This window comes from Protopterus annectens, chromosome 7.part0, assembly GCF_019279795.1.
Source record: "Protopterus annectens isolate FY-2018-M chromosome 7.part0, PAN1.0, whole genome shotgun sequence".
NCBI classification, from domain to species: Eukaryota; Metazoa; Chordata; order Ceratodontiformes; family Protopteridae; genus Protopterus; species Protopterus annectens.
The window spans coordinates 1,074,385,633-1,074,410,660 of NC_056739.1; the positions used below are offsets into that span (position 1 = coordinate 1,074,385,633).

The 25,028-nt window shown below is 40.2% G+C and overlaps 1 protein-coding gene across 1 annotated transcript in view; it reads right to left on the minus strand.

The window, feature by feature from the left end:
- The window catches only part of LOC122806873 (tubulin monoglycylase TTLL3-like), a 406,187-nt gene that overhangs the window by 84,919 nt on the left and 296,240 nt on the right, over positions 1-25,028 (minus strand). Inside the window, exon 10 of the mRNA XM_044077644.1 lies at positions 1,794-1,977. Within this exon, the coding sequence (XP_043933579.1) occupies positions 1,794-1,977 (184 nt within the window). The remainder of the gene's footprint in view (positions 1-1,793; positions 1,978-25,028) is intronic.

Genomic DNA, 25,028 nt, shown 5'->3' on the forward strand with positions numbered 1-25,028 from the left:
TATGTTGATGTGGGAATGAGATAGACATTTGGGGACATTTGGGGATTGGTATATAGGCATGATATGAGGGCAAAGAAGTGGACAAGACATGTGTTTAAGTGTGTGAATGAGATATATGGCTGCAGGCAAGCCTGGTGTGGATATAACATGTAGGTACAGAAGTAAGTAGTGTATGTGAGTAAGGGAAGTGTCTCTGGGTGTAGTAATCATTTTGAAGTGGGCATAGGAATGAAGAAGGCTTGACAGTATGATATGGGCATGGTATGTGGGATAATAAGAACATATTAGCTGTGGGTATAAGTCAGTATTAGTAATAGGAAAGTATGTGAGTGTTGGCAATGTCTCTATGAGGGTCAAGAAGGGAGTATATTATGTGGGTATGACTGGGCATAACTTGTGAGTATTTGGATGCCCAAAGTTTGTGAGTACAGATCTGCACAAAGTATGTGAGTGTGGGTATACATTAGGTAAAGTACATGTTTATGGATGTGGACAAGATATGTGGATGTTGTGATACTTAAGGTATGGGAGTACAGGTATGTACAAGGCCTGTACGTTTGGGTATGGAAGTGGGAAGTGAAAGAGATACTGATATGTGCAAAGTTTGTGGATGTTATTATAGGAGTGGATAAGACATTTGGCTATTGATTTGGACATGATATGTGGATATTGGCATGTTCAAGGTATGAGAATATAGACATGCACAAGGTATGTAGATGTGGGTATAGCAGTAGGGAAGATATGTGGAAACTTGAGGGCACAAGATATGTGGATATGGTTATAGGAATGAACAAGATATGTAGCTCTGGATATGTGCAAAGTATGCAAGTGTGAATATGGACAAGGTATATGGGCATGTGAATTGTAATAAAGGAAGATATAGGGTTTTATATTCCATGTACATGCTGGGAAGTACAAGGTGTGTGAATCTGAGGAAGATCTGGTCCCTGGATGTAGGAATAATGAAAGTATGTAGTTGTGGTATGGATGGAATGTATGGTATATGTGTGGATGTGGCATATGAATAGGAGCGCAGATATAATGATTGGAGAGATTATGGTATTTGGAAGTGAGAATAGGTGAGATATGAGCATTTGGTCATTGAATATTTAATAGATGTGTAGGAAGCATATGTGGGTGTGGGGTGGGGTGGGGATGTGGACATGAAGTGTTGGTAGATTTGCAGACAAAGTATTACATGGTTGTGGGAATGGGTGAGGTAAGGAATACAGACGTGGAATGTGGTTAGATGTTCATACATGTTACATGAGTATTAGCATGGAGATGGCATGTGAGTATCACACAGGCAAAATAAGTGGCTATGGGATTGTTTAAGTTATATAAATGGGGGACCAGGTGAGAGGTTTGGGTACAGCAATTAACAGCAACTTGGTTAATTGGGAAGAAGTCAGTATCTTTTACCCTGGTACTAAGTACATAAAGTCAGATCTAGACCTGTGGCTATCTTACAAAATATTTGTCAAAACTTATAAATAACTCTGCCATTCATATGCTACCAGGCAATCATCTTTAACCAAACTAGTGCTATGCAGTCCCTATTGATTCTTATGAATCAGCTGGTGGTTGGTTTAAAACTGTGGCACAGACATGAACACAGAGTTCTGAGACTGACAAAGTGATATTTCACTGTAATATGTGCACATTTCAGTAATCACTTAATAAGCAAGCATTAATTTCCTTTTTAAAAGCAGCAATCATATGACATCAGTCTGCCTTTCTCTCAGCTAAAAGTACTGAGATGTCACAATGTACATCCCATGGAATTCACTCACTGAATAATGGAGTAGTAGTGTTGTATGAAGGTGTCCCACTGTGCTTCAGAGTCAGGGGGAACCATCTCCAGGTCAATGTCATTGTGCTCCAGGCTGTTCAGGTATTCTTGACATACACAGAGAGCCTTTTCCACCACAGATGCTGGAATAGATACCACCTTCTTCTTCAGTGCTTTCTTCATCTCTGTGAACAAAGAACAGGAAAATACTCTTTCATACAATGTCCATGTGCAACTGCCATTTCCTTTTCTCCCACTCAGAATGTTATCAAATGGTAATGAGCCAGTAAAAAATCAACTCCCCAGAGGACACACACACACACACACACACACACACACACACACACACACACACACACACACACACACACACACACACACCAGACATATGTGCATAAATACACACAATACATACACATGCATGCATACACACAACGCATACATGTGCACACACACAAAAAGCAGACATATGCATACACACACACACACACACACACACACACACACACACACACACACACACACACACACACACACACACACACCAGATATATGTGCATGCATACACACAAACACACGCATGCACACAGCACATGCCTGCATTGTACATACGTAAACACAATATATATGCATGCACGCATACACACAACACATACAGGCACACACATACACACACATGCACACAAAAAACACACAGGCACATGCATACAGATACATACAAAGCACACATACATACACATATACAACATTCTTACTTTCTTTAAGCACTTGTTATCAATCACACAGCACTCCATGTCAGTTTGCACACAACCAGTGTATCTAATGTGCTGTCACACACCTATCTGTTATAAGAAACATATGTTGCAATGTGCTAAGCACTGAACTTTATATATTAGAAGCACTGGAACTAAAGGACACTGACTGCTTACAGACTGTATTACTAAGAGTAAGACACTTTGTTGCCCTGCAGATTGTTTACCTATATACAATCAAATAATCATCTTTCCTAGTCATTACTATCAAAAAAGTGAATAAAAATCACCAGTGCAGCCTGTGGGAAAACATAAATACATAACCGGCAATGATACCATCAGTCATTCATCAACAACTACGTTTAATCACAAGATACAGCAGTATGCTTAGAATTATGCAAAATCTTTCTCAGTAGGATACCAGTGGGATTCACAGCAAGCAGTCTGCGTAGCCATAGTGACTAAATAATCATAAAATACAACAGAGACACTGAAGATGTGCTCTAACCTTCATGAACTTTATGAACTCTGCAGTAAATATATGCATCACATAACATGCACTAGTTCACCAGCATTTAAAGCTGTGTACCCTATAACTTTCATCACCCTTTTAACTTAGTACTATATGTACATATTAGACACATTCAGAAAGTTAGCATGTATTATATTACACTAGTTGTTTAAAGCTGGCATGAAGACTAATCATGTCATGGGCTATTTGCATCACAATATTACTTTGCACATATTTAAAGTAATTTTAAATACATCCAATTGTTCAATCCTTAGGATTATTTTTAGCTCTCGTACAATATCCCGTTGCTTGCTTTGGTGATCTTCCATATCTGAGAATTTAATAGGGATATTCACACTTGACATCTGGCCTTTCTTTTGGGACAGTTCTTGTTACATTACAACTTTAGCTGGGCAAATAACTTCAGCAATCTCTCTCTGCATTTCTCACAGAAAAGACTGGCAGTGGCATTTCTGTTTGCTGTTCTTCCTGAAACTTCATCTTCCATGTATTGGTCTTGTACAAATGTCCGTTTTTGCTTGGAAGGCTATATGATCTTGGTTTGGATACTTTATCACATGCTTCCACTTCAGGACATGGACTTTACCCATGGTTCTGTATTCTTAACTCTGTCTCTAGCTTATAAATCTGTTAGTTCCTGTTCCAGTACCACTGCTGTCTCTAATGATTTTACACCAGCATGTCCATTACCTGATGATGATTACTTGACATCTGCAGTGGAGATGACATAGGAAATTTACTTTAATCTTCTGGCTAAGTTACTACAATAGAGATACTTTTTCATGACATCTGTCACTGTCTAGATAATGTTTGAAACTTACTTGTTTGTCTGCAGATAGTTTGGACTAAATGATATGTGTCTAAATGCCAGCTCATGCACAAATGTTTTGAATTCCCAATTTTTACACTGCAGATCATTAGCAGATGTACCAACCTCAGGTATCCTCACTCTGATGAATTTTGACTTTAAAGTACTAATCATGCTGGTATTTGTACCTGGCAGTTTGATTATTTCATTATTTCAGTGAATCTGGAATAATCATGCATATGAAACCTCAAAGGCAGCACAGAACAGTGTGCCAAACTGTTGATCAGTGGTGGTCAGTGGTGCCACTTTCACTGATCAGTGCAATATAGCGAAATTTATCTCATATTTCACCCAACACTCCTACTTCCTCATGCCTCCTCCCATGAAATACCTACTAACATACCCTCCAACAATTAACAGGGAACAGTTCCTGGCAGCACTTGCTAAGGCTAAAAGCACAGCCTCAATGGGCCCACACAATATCCCAGGTTGCCTCCTAAATAGCTTGAAACATGACATTACATGACCATTTGAATCACTTTTCAACTATAGCCTCAAAACAGGCTTTGTACTATGAGAATGAAGGACTGCAATGGTTATCCCACTTCACAATGGTGGACCATCAACTGATCCCAGAAACTACAGACCAATTAGTCTGAATAGTCTAATAATCAAAGCCATGGGACAAATTATCATGTAAATGATCACAAAGGACATAAGCAACCTTCAGACACTGGTCCCAACCGAGTCTGGCTTTGTCAAGGGAAGGTTATGCCAAGTAAACATGGTGGACTTCTTTGAGAAGGTCACCAAGACAATGGATGAGGGAAAATGGTGCATACTGCTTACCTGGACCTGGCTAAGGGGTTCAATACAATACCATACTCGGTTATAGTTGGCAAACCCACCTTACTGGGCATAAATCCATACATATTTCACTGGATTGCCAGCTGACTCACAGACAGGACCAGGAAGGTCAGAATTGATAAGACTACTTCCATTACGACACTGGTCACCAGCAGGGTACCTTAGGGCTCCATGCTGGGACTTCTCCTATTTGGCATCTACTTCTGCTCACAAAGGTTCTTTAGCAGGAGATTCCAGGGTATAAACACATTGTCATATATGGATTGCCTTAAAGGCCTAGCTCCATACTCTGTCTCCTACAGGTTACTGTCAGGCAATCTATGCCTGGCGTACAAAGGATCCTCAGCTCCAGCTCTGCTGGACCTTTTGCACATTTGCAGAATGAACAGTATCAGAACCACTAGATGCAAGGATTTAAATTTTGCTTGTGACATAAATAAGACATATTGGCCAGACAGATATGTGTCTCAGAGGATCCCCATACTCTGAAACAGGCTCCCTATCCATGTGAAGCAGAGTCCATCCCTAACCCTATTTAAGCATAACCTTGACCAATGGATGGGAAATCAGAAATGTATCTTGTGTCTGGCCTCCATGTCTCTGAAAGAGGCATACAGTAATGCCCAAACTAACCCCCCCCCCCCACATAACCTCTAGAAAATTCCTAAGTAACATACTTCTTCTAATAAATGCCCATGATACATAGGGACACAACTGGGTTGGATTCTATGACTAGACTTATAAAGGCCCTGTTGGTCATTACCTAGTATATATCTATGAACCTATGAGATTTGTAATTTCTTAGAAGGGGAACAAGTCAGTGCCCATTTCACTCATTGGATGATTTGGTAGTGAGTATGCTAATATCTCTTCCTTTGGATTATTGTTGTTATAATATATATTGCAGATAACATATCTTTCTGTGCTACTTGTTTTATTTGAGCCAACATTCCTGACCAAAATATGGTATGTTTTATTTTTCTCTGCACACTGCTGCTCCTGTATATGGTTCCTGCATGCTGTCTTGTACTTATCTTTTCAGTATACTAAGAACTATTATTTTGTCAGCTTTGACGATTAAACATTGGACACAACATATTTCTTACTTGAAGGGGAACAATACATAATTTATTTCATTTCTTGTGATTTTTGTTCAGGCTAACTTCTCATTGTAATATCTTTCTATAAATGCATATATAAGGCAGTGTCAGTACATCTCTGGCATGTTATTACTTTTTGTTCTATCTTCCAGAACTGCAGTATTACCCAAAGAGCATCTAGCTATTTTTCTAGAAGACTTCATGCTTGCTTATAAATATGATCTGCTCATCATATTTCCTATGTGTGGTTCCTTGCCTGGTCAATAATTCATTTTCATATCATGGTTTCATACATTATATAACATCCTCTATAATCCTGAGGGTTCTTTGGGCAGCAAATTTCTGAATATGCCTTGCAAGACTTTGTGGTCTGTTTCCACCTGATCCTTTCCGTAGACATATTCTTGGGATTTATCACATCCATACACTGCTTGGAAGAGTTCTTTCTTTACTGGAACATACCTGTTTCTTGCATCTATACCATAGACAACTAGTCTAGTCTTTTTCAGGATTATAGTTATTATACCATTTGATTGGCATGTACATGCAGCACAACTGGCCTATTCATTTCATGGCATTTTAATGCTGGCGCTTCTATAAATAATTTCTTGAGCAATCCAGTGTTGTTTTCCTGTTCCTAGCTGAGTTCCAATACATCTTATCTCAGATATTGCAAGATCTGCATCACTTCTAACAACCTCTACCTTTCTGTATTCTAGCTTTGTCATTTGGAAAATGCAGACTTGTTCAGTATCATGCGTCAGTGCCTCTGATGCGAGACTATTTCCTATGTATTTCTAATTTGACAGTCATATTTTACATATGCTTTTATTTAACTTGACATTATGCTCCCTTTATTTGCTCAGCAGCTGTATCAGACTCCTGTCATGCCCTTCTCCTGCCTGATACTGTGCTAACAGATCATCAGTATTATTTGTAGTACCTTATAAGCCTACAATTACTTATCCAGTAGTGCTTTGGAACACCTGTGGTATGATGAAAACCAAATGGAAGTATAAAGGATGTGTACTTTCCTAAGGTAGTATTATAAGTACACAATTTGGAGCTTCCCTCATCTACCCCAGTATGCCAGAATCCCAGTATTCTATCTAGTACTGAAGAAAATGCAGCATTTGCCATTCCTGAGACCACTTCCTCAACTGTACGCAATGCTTTAATCACTTTATTCAGATGCTATGGATCAATGTAAATTCTAATATTCAAAAATTTTTCTTCACAACAGTAATGACTTCCTCAAATGTAAGCTCACTTTATCCAGATGTTATGGATCAATTTTTATTTACAACAATGACCACACTATACTATTCACTCATTTTCTTGGTTCTAATGGCTTTGTATTGGCATCTAAGTTTCACATCAACTGGGAACAGGAATTACAGGCCCATCAGTCTGACAAGCCTAAAATGCAAAGCCATAGGAATAAATTATCATAGAAATGGTCAACAAGGACATTGGCAACCTATGGACACTGGACCTATTCCAGTTTGGCTTTTTTAAAGAAAGGTCTTGCCTACTTAACCTGATCGACTTCTTGGAGAGTATCATCAAGGCTATGGATGAGGGAAAAATGGTGCCTACCACCTACCTTGACCTGACCAAGGCATTTGATACAATACCCTTCTGAGGCATTATTAAAAAACTCTCAGAACTAGCCATAAATCCCTACATAACTCACTGGATTGCTGGATGGCTTATAGATAGGATCCAAGAAGTCAGGACTGGCGAGACCAGCTCCACCAGAATACTGGTCAACAGTGGAGTACCTCAGGGTTCTGTGTTGGGCCCGCTCCTGTTTAGCATCTATTTATTTTTGAACACAATTTTTTTTAAAGGGAAAAAACTTTTATTAAAATTAATTTACATATGATTTATTTTAATACATTTTATAATGTATTATAAAATGTTTCATATAATGTATTTTGATAATTATTTTTGATGTAATTTTTGTAATGTGTTATATATTTTGGAATATTTATATTCATTGTATGATTGTTATTTTATTTAATCTAAGGAAATGGATTTTTTTATGATTCTGATGAAGTTCTGTTTGTGACGCCCATGCCCTGGCCCAGCAATCAAGGAGCCTAACACAGGGGGTCCTCCCAAAGCTTCTTTAAGCTTCTGGAATGCCTGCTCACATGCTGGGATCCACACTACCTTATCTGGCCTGTTCTTCCTTGTTAGGTCTGTGAGGGGAGCAGCTACGGTACTATAACTGGGGACAATTTTTCTGTTGTACCCTGCTGTCCCTAAAAATGCTCTTACCTGCTTTTTAATAACAGGTGTAGGCCATGCCTGAATGGCTTCCACTTTGGCAGGTTCTGGCCTTATATTACCACTCCCCACTCCATGTCCTAGGTAGGAGACCTCTGCAACACTCACCTGACCCTGACATTTGCTCGTCTTAATGGTCAACCCTGCCCTCTGTAGTCTGCCCAGCACCTCCCTAACATGCTGAAGATGCTCTGGCCAGGAATGGCTGTAGATGGCAATATCATCTAGGTAAGCAAGGGCAAACCCTCCTGCTCCTGCTAGGATATGATCTACCAGCCTCTGGAAAGTTGCTGGGGCATTTTTCATCCCAGAGGGCATCTTTGTGAACTCATACAAGCCAAAAAGAGTCACAAAGGCTGACTTATTTCTAGCACTGGGAGTCAAGGGCACCTGCCAGTAACCCTTGGTAAGATCAATGGTTGTAAGATACTTAGCCCCACCCAGCTGATCTAGGGCCTCATCTGTCCTAGGCATGGGGTAAGCATCTGACTCTGTGTGACTATTTAATTTCCTGTAGTCCACACAGAACCTGGTGCTGCCATCCTTCTTTAGCACCAGCACCACTGGGAAGGCCCAGGGACTGTTGGACTCTTGAATTACCCCTATTTCCAACATCTCCTGTACCTTCCCCTCAGAGTCTGTTTGACTCTCTCAGGCACTCTATAAGGGGCCTGCCTAATAGAGCTTTGGGGTACTGTGTCCACCTGGTGCTGCCCCAGGTGGGTGCACCCTAGTTTCCCAGTGAACATGTCCCCAAATTCCTGCAACACTGCTCGGATTTCTCGAACCTGGGTAGGAGACAGCTGCTGGGACATTGCTACCCCTTCTATTGAGGTGTCAGCCCGAGCCTCAATGAGGAGATCAGTCACCAGATCTCCCTCAGACTCCTCCTGAAATCCACTGCAAATACTCAGCACAAGGGCCTCCCTATCATGGTAAGGTTTCATCATGTTAAAATAATGTTAGTTTGTGCCCCTGCTGTCTGCCTAACAGTTCCACCATGTAGTTAACATCACTTACCTTTCTTACCACCTTGTAGGGTCCCTCCCAGCTTGTTGTGTTTGACAGGAATGAGAACCATTACCTGCTACCCCACAGCATATTCTCTAGCTCAAGCATTCCTGTCATACCACACCTTTTTCTGATGATGGGCTTCTCCCAGGTTCTCCTGGGCCAAGCCCATGAGTTCCGTGATCCTTGTCCTGAGGTTTAGGACGTATGCCACAACAGACTCCTTGTGAGACTCGCACTCACCTTCCCACTCATCTTAAATTAAATCTAATGGTCCCCTCACCCTACACCCATACAGCAACTCAAAGGGTGAATAACCTGTGGATTCCTGGGGAACCTCTCTGTAAGCAAACAACACATCGGGGAAATATTTGTCCCACTCCCTATTAAACTGATCTGCAAACGCCTGTAGCATGGCTTCATCCCACAGGACTTCCATAGACAAGCCAGCAGGTCTGACATGAAATTAGCACCTCTGTCAGTCAGTATTTCTTTTGGGAAACCTACCTTGCTGAAAATCTCATCCTCTCTGCCTCAATGGAGGACAAAGCCACTGCCTCAGGGTATCGTGTAGCATAATCCACTACCACTAGGATATACTTTTTCCCTGTGGAACCTGGGATACTCAGAGGACCCACAATACGCATAGGTACCCTCTGCAATGGCTCCTCAATCACAGGCAAAGGCATCAAAGGAGCTCTCACCTTGTCTCCTGCCTTGCCTACCTTTTGGCACTGCTCACAGGTCCTGCAGTACCCTGTTACATCTCTGGAAATTCCAGGCCGATAGAAGTCCTGCATAAAATGCCTCTTTGTATGTTTTATGCCCATATGACCTGCAAAGGGAATAAATATCATGGGCTATGGCTAGAAGCACCAGACGGTAGGCTCTAGGCACTACCAACTACTGTACTCTCTCACCTTCTAGCCCTCCCTCAAGGGGTCCACTCTCTGTATAGTAACCCTTTGTCCCAGTATGCAGATTCCCCCTTTCCTGGAGAATCAGGTGCCTCCCTAGCTACCTGCCTCAGGCCTTGCAATGTAGGGTCTGAGAACTGACCCTGTCGCAACTCTCTCCTTGTAACCCTTCCCAGCTCCCCTTCCACAGGAAGTCTGGCATCGTTAGCCTGAGTACTACTACTCACACTACCTTTGCAGTCACTCTGTCCAAGGGAACATAAGTACCCACAAGCAGCTGTGGCTCACATTTAGTCTCACTGCTAAAGAGTAGCCGCCTCCCTGAAGTAACCACCTCACCAGTCCTGGCTGCAAGTGTACAGTCAGTCTGGGTCTCCTCCACTCTACCAGACCCACATGCTTGTCTCCTAGCCTGATCAAGTGTAACTGCATAAGCACATGGTACTGCCTCATCCAAATCCTTCCCTCTCAGGACATCTGCAGGATGGTAGATTAGTACCCCTGTTGTCGCAAGACAACCTACTATTGGCATTTTGCCTTTCCCACTTACTGGCTCCCTCACCTTTTGTTCCCTACCTTGCCTCCATGGACACTTGTATGCCACATGGCCCCACTGGTTGCATTCAAAACATTTAACCCTAGCTCCTGGATATGTACCTGGACTGGTGGCTTCCCCTGCTACTGGCAAATTCTGTTGGGGTAGTCTGTGCTGCCCACCATGGGTTCCTTTAGACCCATGAGCAGTACTGGGGTCCCCTTCTGGTGCAGGGCTGCCGTGCCTGTCAGGTATAGGTCTCCCTTCTTCCCCAACTCATCTGAAGTAGCACATTGTCTATCAGCTAACCAGATCCTCATGTCCTCAGGCAAAGTGCTAAGGGCTTGTTCCCTCACCAAAAGGTCTGCCAGCCATTCAAAAGTGGTGACCTGAAATCCACTCACCCACCTATGGAAATAAGTGCTCAGTTCAGCAACATATTCACACACACTTTCATCTGCCTTGCATCTATGCTCACAAAACTTTTTCCTATATGTTTCAGGTGTTAGCTTAAAAAACTCTAATAGACAATTTTTTACAGCAGTATGATCAAAGCATGCAGTATTAGACATTTTAGATAATATAGTTACAGCTTTACTATGGAGTAAGGGGGTCAGGAACCGTACCCAGAGCCCTTGGTCAACGTCATACTGTTTACATACCCTCTCAAATATATGAATGAAACTATCAAAATGCTCCCTGACTTTAAACTGCAGAAGAAATTTACTGACCTTTTGTGCTTCTGGGGTCTGGTTACTCCCTTCTCCATTACCTCCATGACTCTGGCAAAGAGTCAGCATCTCCTTCAAATGCTGCCTCTGCCTCTCCTTTTCCACAGCTTCTAGGTGCAGCAGTTTCTCATTCTTCTCACTATCTAGATGCCTCAGTCTCTCAGCTGCTTCTAATTCCACATGCCTAGCCTCCAACTCAAGTCTCTTTAGCGCCAGCTGGATTTTTAAGTCCACTGCCAAAAGGTTGAGCTGTCCATTCTCCAAGGGTATTATATCTCCACTGCCAGTCTGATTGTCTTCCTGGTTGCTGTTTTCTGATGCAGCTGTAACCAAGGCTGCAATCAGGTCTGCCTTAGTCAGGTTTCCATGCACCAGTCCCATAGCCTGGCACATCTCTGCCAGCTGGCTCCTTGTCAGCTTTCCATACTCTTCTGCTGACATGCTGCCTGCTCACCCTGACTAACTAAGCTAATAAAAGAAATAAAACAATTGTGATCTGAACTCTGAGTATTCACTGCATGGCTGTTTTAGAGTACAAAAAAAACCCTTCAAAGCTCACTGTACACAAACTACAGGGATTCACTCTACCCACACCACTACAAGCCAATTAGTATTTGCCACCTAATTAATATGTGATGTGGATATCCCATCACTGCCAAACACAAATGTGACGCCCATGCCCTGGCTCAGCAATCAAGGAGCCTCAATCCTCATCACTAACATCAGAGAGGGCATCTCGTATATGAGGAAAGGATAACAAATGCACATAGTAAAGTGCAATTTCCCTTAAGAGCACACAGAGATCACAGTCAGTTGGGGGCTGGTCACTCCCTTGCTCTCCAGGTCCCCAATAAGACTTCCCACTGGGACAGCTATAAGGTCCAGATCTCAGCCAACTGGGCAAGCTAAAATCTTCAGCACCCTCTCTGTCCAACCAGTGCTTCATGACCCTGCCCAAGTAGCTGACACACACACACTTTGAGATAAGAGTTTATACAACCACACAAACACTCCTGGGAAAGGCTGGCACAGGTTCTCCAGCTGTGCCCCTATTACCCAGACTATATGGTAGAAATCCCTGCCACCACCCAGCTAATATTTATCAGCTACTCAGAGGTCCTTAAAAGGGTGACTAATTACTACTGTGTGATATTATTATCAATTGGTAGTATGACTAAACAGTCAAGGCTTATTAGAGTGACTTGGTACAGGATCCTTATATACATGCAATGCACTCTTAGAGCTTAACTTATCTCTACACAAAGCAGCCACAGTTGAAAGGTTTTAAAATATTTAATAATAAATAATAAAAAACACAATACAATACTTCTTACTACACAGTGCTAGTTAAGAGTTCAGAGATCACACAGAAATACTTAAAATAATTCAGTAGTACAGGTCTGACATCACAGAAAAACACAATATAATCTTTCTAGTTCCTAGCTATTTTTAAAAGAAAGCACAAGTCAAAGATAACTTACATATGAGCAAGACAGTGCTGTGAGTTGGATGGTCAAGACAATAATGTTTAATCCTCTCTGATTCTCTCTGTTTAAATTGAAATTGCAGTTCTGATTTACATTACATCATTCTTCACACTTTCCTGGGGTTCCCAAGCTACACATTACATCATTCTTCACACGTTCCCAGGCTAACAGAAACTGCATTTACATTCTTAACATCTCCCTTTTTTATCTTGCAGCTAATCAGGAGCAGAGCAATAAAAATACATTTGCATGTTTAAATCTAGCAATTTAAGTCTAGACCCCTCAGCACCACTGTCTACATCAAAGGGTCACCACATGCTTTACTTTGGTCAGTAGAGTACACTGTTGTCACATTTATTTCCAATTCCACATGTAACAGTATTTCTTTACCTTTAAGACAACAAGCCTGTAGTTTACATTCATATTTACAAGTGACAGAATTATCTGCAAAATTCTATCTGGCTAGGCTGGCAGCCTTCATCTATCTTTACCCACTCTTCACATTGTTGTTGACTGGAATGAAAGCGGTTAGTTATACATTAAAACCATGGACGTCTTTGGGTTGGTGGTTTTTGTTTTGTTGTGTTGACTTGTACACTGATATGTGATTTGCTTAATTAGCATCTATTTCTTAGAAGACAAGGCTAATGTCAAATGCCTCTGGCTCACCAAGTTCACAGATGATTGCAATTTGGGAGCCATCAGAAATTCCCCCATGAAACCGGCATCCTACAAGAGAGTCTAACACAAACAAATGACTTGTGCCAAATCCACAGATTAAAAGTCAACATGAAGAAATGCATTTTTGTCCCCTTTGGGAAATGGTCCAGCTATGCTAATTACTTCATAAAAATACCCTTAAGAGTTATCCCAGTAGTTAGGGGTCTGGGAACTTATGTAGACTGTAATCTGGCCTTCAACAAACATGTAGCCAAGATAGAAAGAAAATCATTCTATGCCGCTCAACTGATATGCAAGGGTATGGCATCCAGATCCAGAGAAGTTATATCTCCACTCTACTCAGCCCTTATCAAACCCATCATTGAGTATAATGCCCCATTTGGGATGTACCCAACTAGACACTTGCAACACTTGGAATTGCCTCAAAAGTTCCTCTAAAGGAAGTCCAGGGTATGAATACCCTGTACTACACAGATGAAGAGCTTATCTCTGTACTCAGTCTCCTCCAGGTTACTGACAGGCAATCTATGCTTGGCATTTAAGGCATCTTCAGATCCAGCTTTGACTAATCTCTTGCACATCTGCAAAACTAACAGCGCCAGTAGCACTAGAGCCAAAGACCTGAGCTTTGCCTGTGACATAAACTGAACATGTTGGATAGACCAATATGTGTCTCAAAAGATCCCCACACTATAGAATAAATCCCCATCCACATGAAGCAGCGTTCATCCCTGACCCCAATTAAACAAAATCTTAACTATTTGATGGCAAATCACAAATTCACCCCAGGTCTGGCCCCTATGTCTCTGATGTACAGAGGTCGGCAGTAAGTAAATCAGTTTCCATCTAACATACCCTCCCAACATGACCCTTAGCAACCTCCTTACTAACATATCCCACCAAATAGGTGCCTAAGTTACTCAGGACACAACTAGGTTGGGTGGAATGGCTAGGCTTATAAAAACCTTGGTGATCATTATCCTAGTATAAACCTATATACCTATTTTATTTCTGAGAGCTACTGGGGCATGCGTGGTAATCTAGATGAGATTTTATTTGCATGTGCTATTATCTTGACACACTTCCTAAGCCTTTAATTAATTTAGCAAAGTACTGCAGTATACATGTGTTATAGACTTAAACTCTATATGAGATGTCTCTCTGACTATGGAACTAATTCTGTAAAGAAACAGTATTTATTTTTATTCTGTAAATATGTAAATTTTTATCATGCCTAGCATCTCAAAAGCTGAAAAACCCAACATACTGGGCAGATTAGTTTAAATATTATAACTGGAAAAATAATGTTGTACATTTTATTTTTACGTTTGTATATCATTAGCTTTTGACTGAATGGTTCTACCTAATGATCAGAATACTTAATCTACAGACTGTTAGAAGAATTAGCATCTTTAAGTACTTTGAATAGAAAGAAAATTTTGCATTTTTTTATTTTTATATTCACATCAGTAGCTTTTGACAGAATGTGTCAAGACAGTGGCCAGAATATTTTAAAATGTATCTTAGCTCTCTGTTCATTACCTAATAGCTCCAGTGCTTTAAAGATATCTTCAGATAAAGTATTGCAGTTTATACCTCTGCCTAGTTAAAATTCTCCATTATACTCTAGAACCACTCCTGTTTATTTCACAAAAAACCTTTCATCATATTTCCAGAATCCACAATACAAATCTTATATACTCGGCCTTTGCTGATGACTTAAATATATACTTCCAACTCCCCAATACTGACCTCCCAAAAATACTTAAAGTTATTGATGAGTTCTCGGTAGTTTCAAATTATAATTTAAATTTAAACAAGTCACACATTTTTCCCCTCTACCCTCAATACTATAGGGCATAAAGAATTGTACTTTCCTATGAGTGAGATCAAAATAAACTACCAGATAAAATATCTAGGAATAATATTTACTTCAAACTTCAAAGATATTATAAACAATAACCTACTAACTACATGGACTAGTATTCAAAACAATATGGATAGATGGAAGAACATTAATATGTCTCTACTGTCAAAAGCTAGTGTTGTCAAGATGAATTTTCTACCAAGAATATTCTTTCAATTAAATGCTACCTTTTCAAATATTCCCCAAAACTTCTTCCTTGCCATGGAAAAAGCTATATCAAGATTCTTATGGTATCCCAAATCTACCAGAATTAAATATGCAAAACTTGTACTCGCCAAAGATAAGGGGGGATTTGGGTTACCTGATTTTAAGCTTTAGTATAGTATAATTACTGTATACAGACTAATACAAATGATAAACTATGACTCATATATAAATACTTGGACACCCAGTGGACCAAAATCTGGTATAAACAGTTGAAATCCCTTGGTTGTAATACCAAATCCTTACCATTCTTGAATTTAAACCAGGCTAGAATATACACGAAGAATTTACACCTACTAATTAAAAACATGATTCTTACAACACAGAAACTATTTACATCATTGCAATTAGCTGACGCTTTTGCCCTTATACAACCGTTACACCTAAATCCTAATTTACTAATAAATAATAAACCAGTAAATCTAACAAACTACCCCCTGATAATAGACCACACAATATGGGATATATACCAATGAAAAGACTCTAACACGGGACAAATGAGACTTGAACTCAAACTTCCTATGAAATATAATATTATCCTTAACCAACTTCATCATCTTATAAATACTAAATTCTCACAAATGCACACTGACTTACAGAACATAGATTTAGTTAAATTAATACTTGAAAATCTTGCGATTAAAGGGAAAACAATTTCTAGGACTTATAAAACTGTAATGAGTGTAAAACATCAGAATTCTTTATTATTTTCAAACTATTGGCAAACAAAAAATCAATCACTGACTGAAGAAAATAAGAAACTAGCCATTGAAAATACAATCAAATTCATTCCTTTCAAGAAGCTGTTATATACACAAATTATGGTAAATAACAATCTGTATTATACCTTATCTAAATTAAATAAATTCAATCCTAACTTTTCGCCTATATGTCCCCATTGTCCGGATCAAACAGCTGATATTTTACATGTCATGTGGAACTGTACTAAGATACACAACTTATGGTGTTCCTAGAGAGTAAGATTAGAGAAGATGGGATATGAAAAATCAACCCTTACTTGTGAGACAGCTATATTGTACATTAATATCAGTCAACTCCCAAAAATATTAAAACATGTCTTTATTACGATGTGTGCCCTTATTAAATTCTTTATTACAAATAATTGGAATGTCATGTCACCAATTACATGGGAAAATTTTAGCAATCTTGCTATCAAATATATCTTATCTCACAAATTAATTTATTCAAAAACAAAAAAACAAACGCTATTACCAAAAATATTGGGGTTACTTGCTAGATATAATTCTTGACAAATAAAATTTGCCTACAAATTGTCATGAAAAGCTAACCTTTAAATAAGAAATGAATGTACAAAAATGAATGAAAAGTAAACCAGTAAAAATAAACCCCAGCAGGACAGAAGATCTACAAAAGATGTTTATTGAGTGCTTTCGTTTGGTATAATACAAAACTTCATCAGAATATCTAGTAGAAAAACAGACAACTGACTCAACAAAATTTATATGTATATATATATATATATATATATATATGTATATATATATATCCCATCATACACAAATTAATCATACAAGCTTTTTATGTTTTATCAAATGTATTATCTATATTTATAGGTATTTATTTACTAATTCTGACAATATTACTTTAAGTAGGAAGGATAGGCATAATTGTTGTTTGATTGATTTGTGCATGATGGGATATATATATATATATATATATACATATATATTTTGTTGAGTCAGTTGTCTGTTTTTCTACTAGATATTCTGATGAAGTTTTGTATTATACCAAACAAAAGCATTAAAGAAATGAATGTAGTATAACTAGTCTTTCTTGCATCTTCTCCCTTTTCTTAGTATATGTGTAACTAGATATTTTCCCTAAACATACAAATAAATGGTTAAATTTCTATTTTTACTTTATATGTAGACTATCCCCATTCTAACTATCCCTTATGAGACCAAATGAACATAAGAATTCTCATACTTTACTTGACGATGTAGTGACTTCTTGTGTACATATTGTATATATATATATATATATATATATATATGTATGTATAATTTTCTCTGAATGAGATTATTGTCTGTTTTCTTTAGATAGGTATTTGTATTGTTTATTTGTGTTTTTTAGTTACTGTATTGCTGTTATTATTTGAAAAAATAAAATTGAAATAAAGAGATTTTGGAAAAAAAAATTCTCCATTATGCTAACTAATTCTCAAAATTTCTTTCTACTGTGCCATAAAGTCTGCTCTTTGAATTTTCCCTTAGAACTAGCCATTTTTTTAGTTTTAGCAATCAAATCTATTTCTTTGAGCTCAGCACTTATTCAGAACTCATTGAAAGCAATAAATAAGCTTTAGAGTACTACAGTATTCAACTTTACTTACTTGTCTAGAGGAAAACAGTTTTTAGTACTTAATAAATAAGCATCTATCCAGGCATGTCTAAGGGTCAGCTCCCAGTGTTTTCTCCTGTTTACCTGATGAATTTGGGCATCTTGGGGCAATGCAACAATTACCTCATGTACACAGACAACCCTCTCCTCCTACCACCCAACACTACAACCTGTGAGAGATGCACTTATATAGCCAAACTGGAAGGAAAGCTCTCTTCACCCAAGAATGGAGTAGACAGCCAAGAGAAGAAGGTAAATACTTGCACCACACCACACTCATCACATAGTCCCTCAAAACTTACACCACCAAAACACACACATAGAAACACAAAACACACACCTACATTCATGGAGACTCTCAATAAAAATCTGCCCAAGCAACAGGGACCTCCAAAGCAGAAACACAAGCAATCTCCACCCCTCCCAACACAACCCAAATGACACATAGCCCACAAACTCAGTGTGCCACTCAACCACAGCCCATAAGGCATAACAACATACCCAACACTCTAGTCATAGGTGACTCTATAGTCAGGCACACTGATGTTCCACTCACCAGGCTAAACAAGGAGAAAGTTACTGTCAGACTGTCGGGTGCCAGGATCCACCACATAATGCTCACACTCAGGTCACTCCACAACAAGTACAAATATGACTCTGTCATTGTCCATGTTGGTGTGAATGACCTGAGACATACCTCCCTGGACTACATGAAAAGAGACATGGAGGAGCTGTCTGATCTTGTAGCCCAGGCAGGTATGACCCTAGCCCTGAGTAGCATCCTGCCATCACCCAGAATGATACCACAGTACAAGGACAAAATTATTGACTTCAACAATTGGCTAAGCTTCTGGTGTCATTCTAAGGGGATACAGTATCTGTCTGCCTGGGATGACATGATCGACAGATCACAATGCTTTGCCAGAGATAGCCTGCACCTGTCACCCTTGGGATTCCGGATTCTGGCTAAGGCTCTTGCCACCCCTATAGTGCCTTTTTAGGCAATGTTCAAATGACAAATTTACCACCGTAACAGGTACAAGCAAGCAAAATCTGAATGTAATTCTACTTAATGCTAGAAGTCTAAACCTCAAAATGCACTCATTCGAGGCACTCATTAAAATGGAGAACATCGACATCTGTGCAGTGACAGAGACCTGGTTCAGGGCCCCAGACAGCAGTCCTGCATTACCAGGCTAGAATTTATACCACACCTTTCGGCCACCTAACCTGGACCGAAACACTAAAGGTGGAGGCGTGTCCATATTCATTAAGGATATCCACATCTCCAGGTTAGTTGCTCAGCATAATGCATCTGAGATTATCCAAGTGCAACTAACTCTGGGCAAGACCACAATTCAAATTGTAGCTTGCTACAGATCCCCCACCATGCCTCAGGATTCCTACTCCTCATTTCTTGATACACTGGAAAATATTACAGTACAACCTAACGCCCTAATAATAGGTGATTTCAACTACCCCACCATTAACTGGGAAAGCTACTCATGTACCAATTCATTTGCTCAACGTTTTCTGGAATTCATAAATTCCAGTGCCTTGGATCAATTTATCCACACCCCCAACAGGGGCAGCAATATCCTAGACCTGGTCATTACCAACATGGGCAACCAGTGTTCCACACCAGAGGTCAATCCCTCATTGGTCAGATTTGACCTCAAGCTAATCACCCTAGACATCCACATCCTGCCCTCACCCCCATTAGGGAAACCCCTGAAAAAACTTCTCCATAACCAACTTCACGCTTCTTAAGACAGAAGTGGCAATCTTCATGACACCCATGCAGGCAGACAATAGAGGTACAACTGCTGAATCCTACACAAATTCACTTTATAAGCACTTATACGAGTGCATGGATCATGCAATCTCTAACAGAACCATCCTCCAAAAAAAGGAAGCCAATCTGGTGGTCCCCTGCAATACAACAGAAGAAAGAAATGTTGCAAAAAAGGGTAAAATCCCATGATTGGAGGAACTCCCTGGTCAGCCTTGCTAAGAAGCTGAGATCCCTCATAAAATCCCCCAAAGCTATTTGCAAAAACAAAATCGTCACTGATTCTAAAGACACCACAAAGCATTCCATAGCTATGTCAGGAATGTCAATGGCAACACTCAGATCTGCTCTGAGTTACAGCAGAATGGCACTAAATATACAGAACCAACTGATATTGCCAACATCCTGACAGATAGGTTCAGGGCTAACTTTACCCCCCCTCTCATCCCCTAAAGAGTCCATCTCTATACCGGAAGAATGCAAAGTTCCTCTAATCACAGCTGAACAGGTAAAAAACACAGTCTCCAAAGCCAAGAACACAGCATCCATGGGACCTGACAACATCCCCAGGCTGAGTTCTACATGAACTAGAGAATGAACTGGCACCCCACCTAAGTACTATGTTCAGTCATAGCCTTACCTCAGGCTTTGTGCCCACTGAATGGCGCACACTGACAGTTATCCTACTCCACAAAGGGAGAGCCACCATGGACCCTGGGAACTACCACCCCCATTAGCCTGATGAACGTGGTCTGCAAGGCTATGGAACGTATCATCATGGAACTTATAAACAATGACATTGGTAATCTCCAAACTCTGGACCCCACCCAGTTCGGGTTTGTAAAAGGCAGATCATATCTTTGAAGTGGTCACCAAAGCCATAGATGAGGGTAAGGTGGTTCACACAGTCTATCTAGATCTCGCCAAGGCTTTCAACACCATCCCCCACTCTGGAATTATAGATAAACTCACTAAACTAGGTATAAATCCGTATGTCACAAGATGGGTTGCCAACTGGCTCACTGACAGAACCCACACTGTGAAAGTATCAGACTCCATATCCGACTTCAGACCAGTGACAAGTGGAGTACCGCAGGGTTCAGTACTGGGTCCTCTCCTGTTTGGTATCTACTTCTCTGAAGTACAGGCTAACACAGAAGGTCTTTGGCTAATAAAGTTCATAATCGAAACTCCTAATGATGTAGACATCCTACAAAAGGGCCTCACTGAGACAGATGCCTGGTTTCAAAGCCATGGCCTCAAGCTCAATGCCAACAAGTGCATTGTCATCCCTTTTGGTAAAAACTCTGTACCCATGAACTACCACAAAGGCAGTAGTCTACTTAACGCCAAAAGTGTAATTAGAGACCTTGGGACACAGGTGGACAGTAGTCTCTCCTTTGATAATCACTTTGCCACAGTAGTCAGGAAATCCTTCTACAAGGCACACCTCATCACAAAAGGTTTCTCATCCAGGAAAAGAGGTCATTGTTCTCCTCTACTTGTCACTCATTAGACCCATTATAGAATACAGCGCCCCTTTTGGTATGTACCTCACAAGACATCTACAACAACAGGAAAGGCTGCAGAAATACCTCACAAAGAAGATTACTCTGTCGCATATTGCCTATTCAGAGACAATCTCTGCCTAACATACAAAGCTATGTCAAACCCAGAGCTGTTGGACATGCTCCACTTAAAGAAATCCCAGTCCCACCGAGCAAACACTCTAGGGACCTAAACTTGTCACCACATTAAACAGAACATGCTGGAGGGATAGATTCCTATCCCAGTGACTTCCCATACCATGGAACAAACTACCTATCTATATCAAACAAAGCTCCTCATTAGCACTCTTCAAGAAAAATCTTGATGATTGGATGGGAGATAGGAAATTCACCCCGGAGATCACTTCTGTGGCTCTGCTCGACAGGGGCACAGGAAAATAATTTTCTTGGGTGGCGAAAGCTGGGGTACCTTTTTAGCTAGGCTTATATAGGCCCCAGGGCCAATAGCCTAGTACCTACCTATGAACCTATGAACAGCTTGAATTGAATTTGGCCTAAGTGCTTATCAGACATTTCCAGATTTAACTGTATCAGATTATTTCATGTTCACAGTACTCACAGACAACTCATGTTCATATCCCTGTATAACAACATGCAAATTCTTTTTGGACAAGCTTGTTTTTGCTTTTATGTGTCAAAGAAAATGTAATTTTCCAACATATATTCTACAGAATTGATTAAAAGAAGGACAATACTTCTTGCCATGTTTATAACTTTATTTACTCAATTAAGCTTATATTTTATTGTATGAGCAATCACATGGATGTACTTATCTCATTGCTGTTCATACATCTTTCTTTTTCATATCTAGTACATTTGTGACACTCTCATTTTATTTCTTAATTTATCCTTTTCTGCTTGACTCAGGTTTTACATACAGTCATTCATTTCATCATTTAATTATTTTATAAAAGAAACTGGTGTCAACACCACTCTTGGAGAAACAGTGGGGTTTATGACTGCCTTCTCTGACATGAGGGAATTAGTTACCAACTGGGACTCCTTTCAGCAAGTTGGGGAGATGGTAATGACCTGCAAATTTCTATTTGCTTACCATTCACCCACATACCTTAGGACTTTCTACAAGAGGCTGTGGATTTGCTGCCCAACCTAATTCCACTTTCACCTACAAATTTGGCCACTCACTAGACTTAATATTCCAGCTTGGTCAAGGGAACAGAGACTTGGATGTCAAGTTGCTGTCCTGATTTGACCATTATCTGGTGCATTTCAAAGCTGGTCTCCCCATTTCAACCCCCCCCCCCAAATATGAATTGATGACTCATCTGTTGTGATCTCAGCAAGGCAGATAGTTTGATTTTGTCCCACTGACTGGCCATTTCCTTGGGGACTTAATGATAAGGATGTTCACGTACTAGTAATAACTTACTATGCAGCCATCACTGGTTCTCTGGATATCCTTAGCCCAATGAGAGTGCATTCTGTGCCAGTTGTGTTCAGGGAGCCATAATTTGTTCACCTTGTAGGGCTGGATGGAGGTTGGAGCAGAATTAGTGAAAGACAGTCCTTTCTGGGGACAGACCTGTTCTGAAGAAGCATTATGCTGTCTACCAGATTGATATTTCATGTAAAAAGAGAATGTGCATGGCCAGCAAAATCTCTGATGCATTAAATCACCTATCTGCCCTCTTCTAAGTTGTTTGCAAGCTGTGCATCCCAACTTATTTTGCCATTTTTTTCACCTGAACAATGCAAGGAAGCTACACAGCTGTTTGTAGATAAAATTGCTAAGATAAGGCAGTGTAATGCTGCTGGTCTACCCAGTGCAGCATACAGTTGTTCAGATATAGATAGTAGAGACCTTTATTGGGCTGAGTTCAGCTATGTGGACTGTATTAGGTGATTAGGTCATATCAGTTGCTTCTTCTGTATATCCTGTGTATTGTATTTTGGACCCAGGTTCTACAAGACTACTGTTGTCTTCATTCTCTGCATGCAATTATATTCTAGCATGTTAGGTCTTCCCTGAGATCTTGAACATTTTCTGTCTTCGTTAAAGAGGTATTAACCACATATCTTCTCAACAAACCTTCATTAGAGCCAAATGACTTTGAGAACTGCCACCTAGTCATTTACTGTCATTTATATTTATATACTGTTTATAGAGAAAATTATTGTAAATGTTGTGGATGCACAGGTATGTTTCTATCTGACATCCCACGGCCTCTTCCATCCTTGTCAGTCTGTTTTTAGATGTAAGCACAGTACTGAGAATGCACTTTTGCAAATAAACTCCTTATAACAGAAGGTCAACAGATGTACTGTATATTGGTTCTCTGTGATCTCTTTGTGTGAAATCTTGAAAAAAAACAAAAAAAATCTTTGTTTTTCCATACTTTCCTAGCTAGTGTTCCAGAGACCAGATTTTGCTGATCCCTGGGCTTTGTCTTGGTTCCTGTGTTTCTCCATTTTCCTTGTTTGGTCAGGGGGAAGTTTCTTTACTCACCAGTGAGAGTGGGGAGTACTGAGCTGCCTGTTTGTCCTTAGAGGAGTGGTTTAAGGCAGTAACTTGTAGTTCATTGGCCATTTTGGGTCATTTCCTGTCTTTTCCAGCCCCCTGCTATAAAGCGCGCTTTAGCGCGGAGCTGCCACCGTTGCACACTAGGGCAGCGCCGGTTAATCAGGTTTAAACTATTCGGGCTACCTAAAGTCCACTCTTCAAATTTTCCCTTAAAACTACCTTCCTCAAACTATACTACTGTTCTAATTAGTGTATCCTATAACTAAAAATTATCTCTACTTGACTCCAAAGTAGACTATTCTCTATTGTATAGCCCAGCACTTGCTCCTACAGTACTTATCACCTTGATACAGCACTCTTGTTATAGATAGTACCCCAAAAAGGCAAACCCCATTTCTCGGTCACCCACATCCCCCGGAACCTTTTTAAAGTTTTTTTGTCTATTCCTTCTAGCATGTCGAGGGATCAGTTGCTAATGTCCTCTCCTGCTCAGCTGGTGAACCTGGGAATATTGAGGCAATGTTACAATTGCCTCATGTACACAGACAACCCTCTCCTCCTCCTACAAAACACAAATACATGCGAGAGATGCAACTATACGGCCAAACTGGAGGCTGAGCTCTCTCAACATAGGACTGGCAAGACCAGACAGGAGGAGAAGGTGACCACACACACTATAGACCCAGTCTCACATAATACCATCACAACCTCAAATCATACACATAAACACACAAAGACATACTCGGAGGCTCTGATCAAAAATCTACCAAAACAGCAGAGGCCACCAAAGCAGACACCCAAACAACTACCACCTCAGAACACAACACCTGCAACACATAGACCACACAGTCAGAGTGTCAAGCAGTCACAGCCCTTAAGGCCAAACACAATGCCAGACACACTAGTCATTGGTGACTCCATAGTCAGACACACTGACTTCCCGCTCACCAGACTGAGTAAGGAGAAGGTCACAGTAAGCTGCCTGTCGGGCGCTAGAATCCGCCACATAACGCAAGCACTCAGGTCTCTCAACAGCAGGTACAAGTATGACTCAATCATTGTCCACGCTGGTGTAAACGACCTGAGACGTACCTCCTTGGACTACATGAAAAGAGACATTGAGGAGCTCTCTGATTATGTAGCCCAAGCAGGTATGACCCTGACC